This window comes from Crinia signifera, chromosome 1, assembly GCF_055691185.1.
Source record: "Crinia signifera chromosome 1, ASM5569118v1, whole genome shotgun sequence".
Lineage (NCBI taxonomy): Eukaryota > Metazoa > Chordata > Amphibia > Anura > Myobatrachidae > Crinia > Crinia signifera.
In genome coordinates this window covers 354814250-354826774 of record NC_139217.1, presented here as the reverse complement: position 1 = coordinate 354826774, position 12525 = coordinate 354814250, and the positions used below count along the sequence as shown (strand labels likewise).

General features: G+C 45.8%; 1 protein-coding gene across 2 annotated transcripts in view; it reads left to right on the top strand.

Annotated features, from left to right (window-relative positions):
- The first annotated feature begins 306 nt into the window (after positions 1 to 306).
- Positions 307 to 12525, top strand: part of DDX51 (DEAD-box helicase 51) — a 92676-nt gene continuing 80457 nt past the window's right edge. For both annotated transcript variants that reach the window (XM_083148624.1, XM_083148615.1), the window contains exons 1-14: positions 307 to 573; positions 2891 to 3356; positions 3771 to 3921; positions 4013 to 4158; positions 4238 to 4309; positions 4403 to 4509; positions 4657 to 4765; positions 4864 to 5006; positions 5146 to 5344; positions 5498 to 5613; positions 6871 to 6987; positions 8057 to 8158; positions 8586 to 8649; positions 10497 to 10631. In XM_083148624.1, the coding sequence (XP_083004750.1) occupies positions 485 to 573; positions 2891 to 3356; positions 3771 to 3921; positions 4013 to 4158; positions 4238 to 4309; positions 4403 to 4509; positions 4657 to 4765; positions 4864 to 5006; positions 5146 to 5344; positions 5498 to 5613; positions 6871 to 6987; positions 8057 to 8158; positions 8586 to 8649; positions 10497 to 10631 (2016 nt within the window). In that variant the 5' untranslated portion in view covers positions 307 to 484. The remainder of the gene's footprint in view (positions 574 to 2890; positions 3357 to 3770; positions 3922 to 4012; positions 4159 to 4237; positions 4310 to 4402; positions 4510 to 4656; positions 4766 to 4863; positions 5007 to 5145; positions 5345 to 5497; positions 5614 to 6870; positions 6988 to 8056; positions 8159 to 8585; positions 8650 to 10496; positions 10632 to 12525) is intronic.

Here is a 12525-nt window from a genome sequence, read left to right as displayed (position 1 = left end):
TAATAAACTATGGAACTGCTTGTTCTATTCTTTATTACAAGTCAGCACCACATGTGGTATCGTCTGTTAAGCCATGCAGCACAGCTGCAGGATCATGCAGATTGGATGTACACATTAAGCAATCGAGCAGATATTCTTTTCCGATTCATCCATGAATTATATATTGGGCTGAGATTGCTCCAATGCACTTTTTTTACTTTAAATTATATTACATGGATATTATAAGTCACTTTGGGTCGGACTAGTCATGAATTGCTGTTACATGCTTTTTTAGTTTGCAAAACTTGAAACGCAGCTCAAACACACAGCCATGCCATCTAGTGTCCCGGAGGGGAACTGCAGGCCGCCGTCACTGCTCTGATTATCCTGTTAGTACAACTTTTTTTTTTTATAAACCACGTTGTGTTGCCGGGAGGAGAAGCCGCTGAGTGCCTTTTCCCCGGGCCGCCAGCTGCTGTGAGCTCCGGCTGTTTATTGGACCGTCATGTCCATGAAGCAGACCGGTAATACCAGGAATCCCGGCGGGGAGAGCGTGCCGGCGCACGGTGGAGGAGGCCTGCATAACATGGGAAGGTGGGTGATTTCTAGGGGAAGCCATGATATTAGTAAAGTTGGGGCACAGAGGGACTCGACCGCAGCGGGAGGCTAGCGTGCAGGTTGCGGATTCCATCCACACTGGAAGCAGGGAGTCGCATGGAGGTGCCCAGCTGTCAGTCCTAGCGATGCGACGCTCCCACGTGTTGTGCTGGAGGAGCAGGGGTTAAGCCGCAGTGCTCTCCAATGGGAGCCATTGCCAGTGTTTAGAGTCCTTCGCCCGGAATATGCTGGCACTGGCAGTGGCTGCCTATTATGTGTGTGCGTCGCATTCTGCTGCCACCCTCCCCGGTCTCCCTACTCTCCTGCACATCCCATGCAGGGAGCACAAATGCTGCCAGTGAGCAGACTATGAACTGCAGCATAACTATTTCTCTCTTTACTGATGTAAAAGATCAGAGTTTTAAATTTGTTTATATTGTAAACATTTCAGCATTTGGTAGTATTGTATATAAATAACCATATATGATTTTGCTGTCTTAAGTGTAAAAAAAACAAACACCAAACCAAAAGTTGCATACACACTAGATGTAACGAAATGCACAATACTGATATTAACAATATTGTTGCACATAACGTCTAGTGTGTAGTACGCAGTACACACTGGATGGTATCTCGTTAATGACACGTGCTTCTGCGGGTTGTTAACTATGTCTTCTGTCATCCTGCATGTATAGCATTAAAATACATATACATTAATTACATAAAAAGGGGGGGGGGATCCTCGCCATGAGAGGCCGGTGAGGATCCCCTTAAATTGCAAGGTTTGCCGCAAATGCAGCGAGTCCGCCACATTCTGTGGCGAGCCACGCTGGTTTAATGGCCACATTCGCCGTTTCCACCTCCCCTCAGGGAAGAGGCAAGCGGCGAGTGGTGAGGATGAATACCCTAATGGTGAGCTATCGACACTTCTATGTGTGGATGTAATCTATTGTACCTAGTGATGCCAATCTCAGGAATCCCCAGGATTGAAATAAATGCTCTGGGATTGGCATCACTAGGTACAATAGATTACATCCATTGCTTTGTTCATTTACTATTGACCATCTAAAGACAGTCCTATCCCTGGGCCATTGGGGGACATCAGTGGCAACTGCACCACTGCAGTACAGACTCCAAAATTAAAATACTTTGCATGGGGAAGTATTTTTCATTCTAGAGCCCTTTACAACCTGTGCAGTTCCCCTTTCCTGCCTGGGGTGTCACTGTCTGCTTTGGTGCTTCTAGTACACTCTGGTCTGTATTGAGGTACAGGCCTTCAGGCGAGATGTACTAAGCCTTGAAAAGTGATAAAATAAAGAGTGATACCAACCAATCAGCTTCTGTCTGTCATTTTTTAAATCCAGCCTGTGACATGACAGGTAGGAGCTGATTGGCTGGTGGTTTATCACTCTGCATTTTATCACTTTTCAAGCTTAGTACATCTGGCCCACAATGTGATAGACACCACATCAGAGAGCGACACCCCAAGCAAGAAAGAGGAACTGCACAGGGCTTGACAGGTGCAGGGTGCTATAATGAACATTAGGGAAGCAGTGATTACAGCATTGCATCTGTTAAGTAGACATGTCAGTGTGGGAGTTTCTTCCTGAGGCCTATTCTTATGCAGCAGGAGTGGTAGAGGAACACTGTACTTACCTTCGGACAGTCCGCACACTGCGTATCAGATGCTATATTTGTACACAGACTCTTGATACGACTGTTCAAATATTCTCTGTAAAGTGCTGTGGAATATGGGTGCGCTATATCAGGCATGTCCAACATTGGCCCTCCAGATGTTGTGAAACTACACATCCCAGCATGCTTTGCCACAGTTTTGCTATTAGAGAATGCTAAAAGGTACTTATGTAATATCTGGGCTCCCGGTTTTCTTATGAGACCGTGTCCCCTCGTGGGGCTCGCCACGCTTCGGGCACGGTGGCTCGCTGCGCTCGCCACACTATATAAAATCACCTCCATGCGTAGTTGGATAGTAGGGGTATGAAAAAATGGGGTGCATTTAACATGGGAGTCCAGATAATACATAAGTACCTGCTAAAACTATTGCAAAGCATGCTGGGATGTGTAGTTTCACAACATCTGGAGGGCCAACGTTGGACATGCCTGCGCTATATGAATAACTGTAAAAAAAAAATATGTATTTAATCTTACTAGCTGTTTTGGTACAATAATGTACTTTCTTTTATATCCAAAACACACCAAAAATATTCTTAGTGACACTTTGTTTCAATGTAAGACCTTCTTTATTCAATCTCTTTAATTATTTATTAATGGACCATTGAACACTTAACTGTAGGTACCTTGGTGATGAGGTGGATCCATCAGAAGACCGCTCCAAAGCTTTGCTGGAGAAGTTACTTCAGGAAGCCAAAGAACGGCAGCTGCAGTTACATGGTAAGGTGCAGAAGGTAAAGGAGGCTCCTACGTCAAGAAAGGAAGAGGAGGTAGGGGCTACTGCTACAAGTAAAAAACTTAAGGTTAAACCGAAGAAGCGCAAAAACAGTCAGGTTGAGGTGATACCTGCTGAGGTGGAGAATCCCCCTGATGATGCTGACCCAGAGGTTTATGAGGAGACAGTAGAGGTGAAAGCAAAGAAACCACGCAAAAAGAAAGTCGTTCAAGAAGAAAAAGAAGAAAGCATTTGCTTAGAAGCCGCACAAAGTGAGGATGAGAATGTGGAGCAGAAGAGTGTAACAGCTGATGCTACTTCAGATCCCAACTCTATTCTTTTAGGTGGCTTTGAGACCAAACCGGTTCAGAAGGTAAAGTCCTTGTGTGTCGTCACTTAGGCCCTTATTCAGATCTGATTGCAGTACAAAGTTATTCTCATAATGGGCAAAACCATGTGCACTGCAGGTGGGGCAGATGTAACATGTATAGAGAGAGTTATTTGTGTGTTATTTTGTTTCTATGCTGGGTAAATAATGGCTGCATTATTTTACACTGCAATTTAGATTTCAGTTTCAACACACCCCACCCAAATTTAACTCTCTCTGCACATGTTACATCTGCCCCACCTGCAGTGCACATGGTTTTGCCCATTTTGAGAACAAATTTGTTCTGCGATCAGATCTGAATAAGGGCCTTATTCTCTTGTGTGATACAATGCAGTTCATCTACTGTGCACTGAGCTTAGTATGTTTTTATAATAAATCTATTTACCTTTTCTTGTATAGGTTCTGCCTGTCCTACCCCAGTGGCTGACAAATCCTAATCTAGTGCAAAAAGGTGTTAAAGATAACCTAGTCCCCATTCACGACTTTCCTGGTCTGCACCCAAAACTACTTAAGAAATTGGAAGCCAACAAAGTGAAATCTTTCTTTCCAGGTAGCAAAATAATTTCCATCCACCTTTCCTTTATTTCTTGCGTTTTCTTGGTTAGAGTTTCCACACACGCTCACCCATGTTTGTTCTTTAGTTCAAGCAGAAGTTATCCCAGCTATTTTGGAGAGTTGCTCTCACAGTTTTCTTCTTGGGAAGGGTGGATATCGCCCAAGGGACATTTGTGTTTCTGCACCCACAGGCAGTGGAAAGACTTTGGCGTTTGTTGTTCCCATAGTGCAGGTGAGATTTCTGAGAGCATTTACTGGTGACTTGTGTTCAGCACCTGAGCACTTATCCGGATCTCTGTCTCTGGTTACAGGCTCTGCTGCAGCGCGTTGTATGTGAGGTGCGTGCTCTGGTCATGTTACCCACCAAAGAGCTGGCACAGCAGGTAATTATAAAATGTCCAGCTGGCTAAATTTAGCACATCTACAACACCTGCTAATATTTTCCCCAACTATCTCATATATTTTCTTCCCATCAGGTCTGCAAGGTTTTTAATATTTATGTGGATGGTACCGGCCTGAAGGTTGTTTTATTAGCGGGGCAAAAATCTTTCTCCAATGAGCAAGAGTCATTGGTAATTAAAAAGTGAGTTTTTATTTTTTTATATTACTGCTATTATTATTTTTACATGATTTCATTGACATTCAGACCTATAATGTCAGTTTTTCTTTTTATATAGAATTGTCTAATAGCTGATTTCTCATCATCTCTTCTCTCATGTCTGACTCCCAGGATGCCTGGGTTCTCCAGTTTGGCCGACATACTAGTGTGCACCCCGGGGAGACTTGTTGATCACATTCAGCAGACCGAAGGTTTCACATTGAAGCATCTGCGCTTTTTGGTAACTTGGTTTTCACTGATTAATGTTATTCGTCATTAAGGAGTTATTGGGAGATTTCTTGTGCCTGTGTGACCTCAGCTGTCATATTCCTCATGCAGGTTATTGATGAAGCCGATCGTATGATAGATCGCGTGAACCAGGACTGGTTAAATCATGTTACTAAGGCAGTGTTCAAGACGGATCCTGGAGCAAGCGGAATGCTCTTCACTCGGAGGGAGCCTATAGTGCCTACAGCAGCAAAGTAACTCACTTATATCCATAATCATGGTTACCTCTATATCATTTGGCTTTGTCTACACTACAGTAGTTTTGTCATTCATATTTTAGCCACATTTGCTATGTGTCATTATATTAATATGAAGAATACTCTTATCCCGCAGTTATTACCAGTGTCAGGTCCCATTGCAGAAACTACTTTTCTCTGCTACTTTGACACATAACCCAGAAAAGCTTCAGCAGCTGGGCCTGTACCAGCCCCGGCTCTTCACATCCATATACAGGCAGCCACAACTAGACTCTGCTGATGCCACGACTGAGCCACCTTCTTCTGGAAACTATTCCCTACCAGATGGCCTTACGGTAAGCAGTTGAAATTTTTCAGACGTGCCAAGTGAATGTTAATTACTCTGGGCATTGTTATCGTATTGCTAATTGCAGTGCAAAAGAAGATCTCTGCAAGATGTAAAAATAACACCAAAAAAAACAACAACCATTTTTGGTTTGTTTCCTCAGCACTATTACATCCCCTGCACACTTAGCTCCAAGCCTCTCATCCTTCTCCACTTCTTACTCACGCTGCGATTTTCCCGTGTCCTCTGCTTCACCAACTCCAGAGAGTCTTCCCACCGGTGAGTGACTTCCCCCTGGACCTTTTAGCAGTAGATTGTCTCCCTTCTGGTTGGAGATTTCTAAGCGATGATGTACTTATGTGACCAATGACCAGGAAAGCCCCTCCTTTTTTGGGAGCAGTTCCAAAGACCATTCTATATTGTTTTGTTCTTCCGCTTTTGTTTTCAAAATATTAATTGTTTCCTGCACACTGGGCGATATAATAAGTGTTCTCTTCTTGCATTTCAATTACATCTCTCTTACTCACCTACCATCTATACCTGCATCTCTTCTTACTCACCTCCCTATATCTCAGCTGTATTGTGTACTAAGAAATGTATCGTTAATTGTGCTCTGTGTTTGTTCTTCTGTTGCTGTTATGTCTTGTTCTCTTTACTGTCTGCCTAGGATCTGTGCTGCTAGCCAAATATGTACCCCATGTCACCCCTGTAGTTTCCTATATCTGTACCGTTTTTACTTGCTACCGATCTGGCTGGTGCAATCACTAAGTGGCGCCGCTGCCTGGGTGCTGTCCAGCTCAGTAAATATATGTTCCCCATGTCCATGTCGTTCAATAGAGTACATCTAGTATATATATCTGTACGTGTCCTATATCTGTACTGTTTTACTTGTCTACCTATCTGGCTGGTGCAATCACCAACTGGCGCCGCTGAATGGCTGCCTGGATGCTGTACAGCTCAGTAAATATATGTTGTCCATGTCCCTCATTAGAATGCATCTAGTGCATATCTGTATGTGTGATGTATATCTGTACTGCCATTGTTGCTCATTCTGATAACCCTTTGTATTACAGTATGTGCATTATTTTTAATGTCTGTAAAGCGCCTTGAGTCCTGTTGGAGAAAGTGCGCTATATAAATAAAACTTACTTACTTACTATATCACTTATTTCAGCCTTTCTTTGTGATATCGCTAATTAAATCGCCCAGTGTGTATGCCTCCACCGATGGATGCATTGCGCTCCCACTGGTCATTAACCACCCCCTGTATTGTCTGTGCGTGTACAGATAAAGGAGTTGATTGTTAATGAGGGCCATGCTCCAGAATGCAACATGGCTGCTGCTCTCAGCACACCGCTGGCAAATTTCTCCCGCCAGCATCGGCAAGTGTGTATACATTTTCCAATGCCGGAACCGTGCTGGGTTCCAGTGGCCTCAATCGTGTGTGTACGGACCTTTACATATTCGTGTTTTTGTTTAAAGTACAAATGACTATCACTCTCTGTCACTTAGTTTGTAATTGCTTGTATTTCACAGCTTGTTCCTGCTCATAAAGCTTTTTGGGGGAATCACTGTGGCTGAGTTTTCCTCCCGTCTCAGCCCCGGGGAGAGGCGGAAGACCCTGAAGGACTTTGAGCAGGGAAAGTTACAGCTGTGAGTTGAAATAATGTCCCATGATTGAGGCACATCATTCTCACTACTTTTACTTCGATCATATTTTCAATATTTTGTTATGCAGTTATATATATTGTTTAAATTAGGGTGCAGTGCTCAATGTCTTATAGCAACAAACAGTCAAATGTTACTCATACATATGTATGTGTAAGGGGAAAAGCAGCCCATACATGCTGCTTTGTGGGCGTGCTGTACTAGCACGGATCACATTGCATTGCATGCACAACTGATGCACATGCAATGCAATGTGATCTGTGCTAGTACAGCATGGAAAGCACGCCCTCATAGCAGCGTGTATGGGCTGCTAAAGTAAATTTTTATCTATATATCAATGTTGTTGTTTTTTTGTTTATTTTCTTAAATACCGTAGCTCCAGACACAGTTCCTGAATCTTTTTTTTTTTTTTTTTTTTACAGAAAAATAGTACTGGTTAACACTGTTTAGGGTTTACATATATTATTGTTTTCAATCAATATAACTCTTGACACCAATTCCAATTTACTGTATAGTTTAGTTCAGGAGTGGCTAAACCAGTATTAGAGATCTAGACCAGTTAGTTTTCTAGACCACCTGTGGATCTGTAGAATGTGTCAGTTAGGAAGGAATGCAGCACATGTTTGAATATGTGGCACTTAGTAATGACTACACCTGTGCATAAGCTTGGTGGTCTAGAAAATGTGAGGTGTTAGGGCCCCGACCTGCTTGGCTGCGAGGGGGGAGTCAGAGCAGGGTGTCACACTCTGCTGACTGGATTTCTAGTGTTAAGCAGTGCGGCTCTCTGCTATTGCCTTCAAATCCAGCAGTCCTGCTATCTGGTCCCACCGCAGCGTGCTGGGGTAGGACCCGGCAGCTGACGCCCTGCCACTAATGTGTGGGCGGCTGCTTAGGAGTCTGTGTGCAGGCTCCTTGCTATGTGTGGCGCGGCCCTTCGTAAGCCCATGTTTAGAGTTTCCTTAGGATAATAGTCTACAATGTATGTATGTTTTTGGTTTGCAGCCACAAGTGCTAGCTGATGCTTTTTTTGTACTTGCTGCAATCTCATTAACAGGTTAATAAGCACAGATGCCACTGCAAGAGGAATCGACACGAAGGAAGTGAAATGTGTGATAAACTATGATGCTCCACAGTACATCAGAGTATACATCCACAGGTATACCTGCCCATAGAAGGCGTGGATGGTCTGTGTGACTTACATCCATTCTCACAGACCCATACACTTTCTATATAGTTCTCTTTTTAATTTTGTTATTAATGGAAATCCATGTCAGTAATTTACCATTTGCATTATGGTGAAAATGTATCGTGAGTTTTTTGTTCTAATTGAATAGGAGGTGTGTGAATGCCACAAAATACTGTTTTAGATGACAGCTTTCAATCCCTTGTTTACAGTGATCTATCATGTATAGGACTGATATTATCCATCTTTGTGTCATGGTCTCTACCTTTTTTCCCTTCCAGTGTGTGCCCTGCAAACTTACTGGTTTTGTATCTCACATTACTAATCTACTGTGGTGATTAATGGAATTTCAGCCCGGTGTTCCGTCATAGGTTACAGCTGGTTGTTTCTGTTTATGCAGGGTGGGAAGGACAGCTCGCGCAGGGAAGGCAGGTCTGGCATTCACCATGCTTCTGAATATTCAGGTAGGGGAAATGTCTACACTAAGCCAGTAAATGTCACTATTCACTGCATTCAGCTAGATCATATGAGCCCAACGCGTGTATACAGTATGTGTGTGTGTGTGTGTGTGTGTGTGTATATCTCTCTCTCAATAATAGGAAGGCAGGACTGTGTCAATTCAGTAGTGTAAAACAGGGCTCGACAAATCCTAGTCACCATGGTGACCAGATTCTGCTTCCTGGCGACCGGACCAGGGAGGTAGCAGAATCTGGTCGTGGGCCAGCGTTTTCCCCTCCTAATAGAGCTGAGCAGCAGCAGCTAAACACCCCCCCTCCTAAGAGAGCAGCAGCACACTGTAGCCAGCATTGCCCGACCCCACTCCCAACAGACAGGGCAGCGTTGCCTGAGCCCCCCCCTTATAGTACTGAGCAGCAGTGCCGGCAGTGGCAGCCCAACCCTCTCCCCCATCGCCCCCCCCCCCCCCCCACTTCTTAACAGAGCGTTGCCTGACCTCCCCCACCCTCCCTCTCCTAACAGACAGCCCCCCCCCCCCTCAGAGCTGCAGCAGTGCACCGCGGCTAGCGTTGCATGACCCTCTCCCCGGCAGCGCATCCCCCCCAAGCAAGGCGGCGGCTAGCACGCGGGAGCAGTGGATAATCAGACCAGCAGCAGAAGCCAAGCAACGGCCCGAGTGCCGAGCAGCGGCTGGTGCTGGGAACCAGGAGACCTGCTGATGCTGGTGAGACTTGCCTCACCTCAGCACCCATTCACTCACTCTTCCCCTGTCACTTAACCCCCATCCTCTCGCTCCCTCTTGCCCCTTATCACCGCCCCTCCAGAACCTCACCCTCTCTACCACCCCCTGTTGCCTCACCCCCTCTCCAGTAACCCCCCATCACCTCACCCCTTTGCCCAACCAAGCACCTCACCCTCTTTATCGCTCCCCTGTTGCCTGACCCCCTCTCACCTAACCCCTTGTCACCTCTCCCTCCATGACCTTACCCATTTGCCACCTGGCACCTCACCCTGTCTAGCACTTCACCCTGTATCACCTTGCACTGTCACCTCTCCCCCCCCCCCCCCCCCCCGTCACCTTCCCCCTCTCACTCACCTCTTCCCCATCCTGTCACATCCACATCGCACCGTGTAGGAGCACCCTTAAGTTTGTCTGGCTCCTACACTTTTGTCATGGCTCCTAGATATATATGCCATATGATAATAGGTGCATTTTGTACGTCATGGACACTGACGAACACTTTTACTTTAACATTCAACCCTCAGCATCCAGTGCATTGTCAATTAATTACAGATTAATATAAATATTCATTTGGACTTTAAAACGAAGGTTTAGAGGTTACCATAGCCATCCCCGCCTTAATGCTTCTCACTCAGGAATCATCATTCCCTGTATGGTGGCATAGGCACCTTGTGGCACTGGATAATAAAGGTGTCAACCTTTTATAAAATATGAGTTATTGCAGAATGATTGGTGAGGTAATGTCCCAATATGGTATCATCCTAGCCCCATACTGGCAGTATTTGCACTTGTGGCATGGTTCTTTCTTTCCTTCCTACCTACCCCAGAGTGAACACCAAGACAATCCTTTTTAGTGACACAATCATGTGATTAACCTAACACAGCTTTGATTATCTGCTATACTCCAAATGGAAGTGATATTTTCCATGGAAGAAGCCCACGTTTCCCTGCACCACTCTACATTTCATGTCTAACATTGGCAAGTCAGTCTGTGCTACAGAAAGCTGACTGGGACTTGTGCCCTAATTATATTGGAGCTTCTACCTACTGTCACTTTCCTATATGCTGTAACGGTGCGTCTGATCATTCCATTCCTACATGTATTTTCCCCAGGAGCAGAAGTACCTAAACATGCTGAAGGCGGCCGGTGTACCACAGTTGCAGAAGCAGCTGGTGAAGAGTGAAAACCTGAGGCATTTTGAGCAGAGATATGAGGAGGCGCTATCTCAGCTACAGAGGGTTGTTAAGGTGATTAATTCCTCACTGCAATCTTAAAAAGAAACTGTAATTGTGCACACACAGACACATGATGATCCCCTCTGCCGGTATTGGCAAGTGCACGTACGTGCGTGCGTGCGTGCGTGCGTGTGGGGGTGGGGGTGGGGGTGGGGTGGGGGAGTCCATGCTGCACGTCCCACTTTAATGATCCGCTCCCTCATCTGTACATGCATAGATGACTGATGCAATGTGTACAGGGTTTAAAAGGTTACACAGGGGTCAGCTTGGATAGATCCAGAGGCTATCCTGCTGTGGGGCTTGGGGATTCCAGCGTGCCAGGGCCCCTGGCTGGAGGGAGAGCTGGCGGGGGGGGGGAGTCAGTGAGGCCTGGGGCTGGTTAAGAGGTGAAATGCCGAAACCACCTTCGGCAAAAATGGAGCTCCGCTCTGTCCTCCGAAAACTTCAAATAGGAGGACTTACACGACAAAGCCCCCAATTCGGAGACCTGTCTAGCCAAGGCCACAAGCATGAGCACTTTCCACGTAAGTAACTTATCCTCAACGGAGTCCAATGGCTCAAACCCTGAGGACTGCAAAAAGGTCAATACCACTGACCGGTTTCACAGAGCCGTGGGCAGTACGAAAGGAGGCTGGATGTGCAGAACACCTTATAAAAAGTCTTAACCTCCAGTAGTAGCGTATCCCGAGTAACCTTGGGAAACGGCAGACACATTTTATCAAACTGTCCTCGGGACCCCACACGGTGCATGTTTTGCAGGTCTCCTCACAGAATTGCAAGTGAAATGGTTTGTCCATAATTGGATCTTTTAAAATGGGTCAGTGAGTAATGAGTACACCTGTAGTGTTCACTCTAGGATTTTTTTTAGGGCCGGCATTCTTACTCTCACCCCCCTTCCCTATCACTGAGCAGGTATTCCCTTCCAATAACTTACAGCAGGGTGGGGGTGGCAGCAGCAGGGTACACCTTGAGGAGCTGAAACACCACTCAGTAGAGGCAAGTGGCATGTCGGCTCTCTTTAGAGGAGGTGAGCAGCCTGTCAGCGCGGCAGGGACGGGATGTGGCTGGTAGAGCTTACACACTGCGCTGAGTTCAGCAGCATGTTAGCTCTTCCAGATGCGTCTCGCCCTCCGCCACACTGATAGGCCATTCACCACTGACCTCCTCTGACCACTATCAGCCTATCAGAGCAGCCAAGGGAGGCACAAGACACAGAATACAATTTCTAAAAGGGGCATGGCGCGGTAATGAGTAAAAAAAAATGGGTAGGGCACCACGCCCTGCAAAATACACCTAGCTGGAACACTACACCTGTGCACTTTCTCTGGTTGACCTGAAAAATGTGAACTGTATAGGTGTCCTGAGGACAGAGTTTGAGAAAAACTGGGTACTTGTTTCCTAGCACGGCCACAATCTTATGGATCGTGTACCTTTAAGTTAAGGTACACGATCCATAAGATGGACCCGATTTCCTTTGAAATCAGGTCCATTTTGCCGGCTAGGACACACTATCGGGGGCATCGCGTCGGTCGGGACCATTAACATTGGTCCCGACGCGACCGACGCGATGCCCCCGATATTTCCATAGGCTTCAATGTTAAAAAATATTTTAACATTGAAATCGTGTCGGGAAAGGTAAAATATCGGGGGCATCGCGTCGGTCGGGACCATTAACATTGGTCCCGACGCGATGCCCCCGATTTTTCCATAGGCTTTAATGTTAAAATATTTTTTAACATTGAAATCTTGAAAAAATGTGAAAAATGTGAAATGGGCCAATATGACCCATTTCACATTATAGATGTCCCCGTCGTCACCCCACGATAGACGCCAACCCGAAGCGTGGCGAGGGGCGGCGGTGCGCGTCCTCCGACCTTTTCATTCCCCTACTATCCACGTCGGCGTG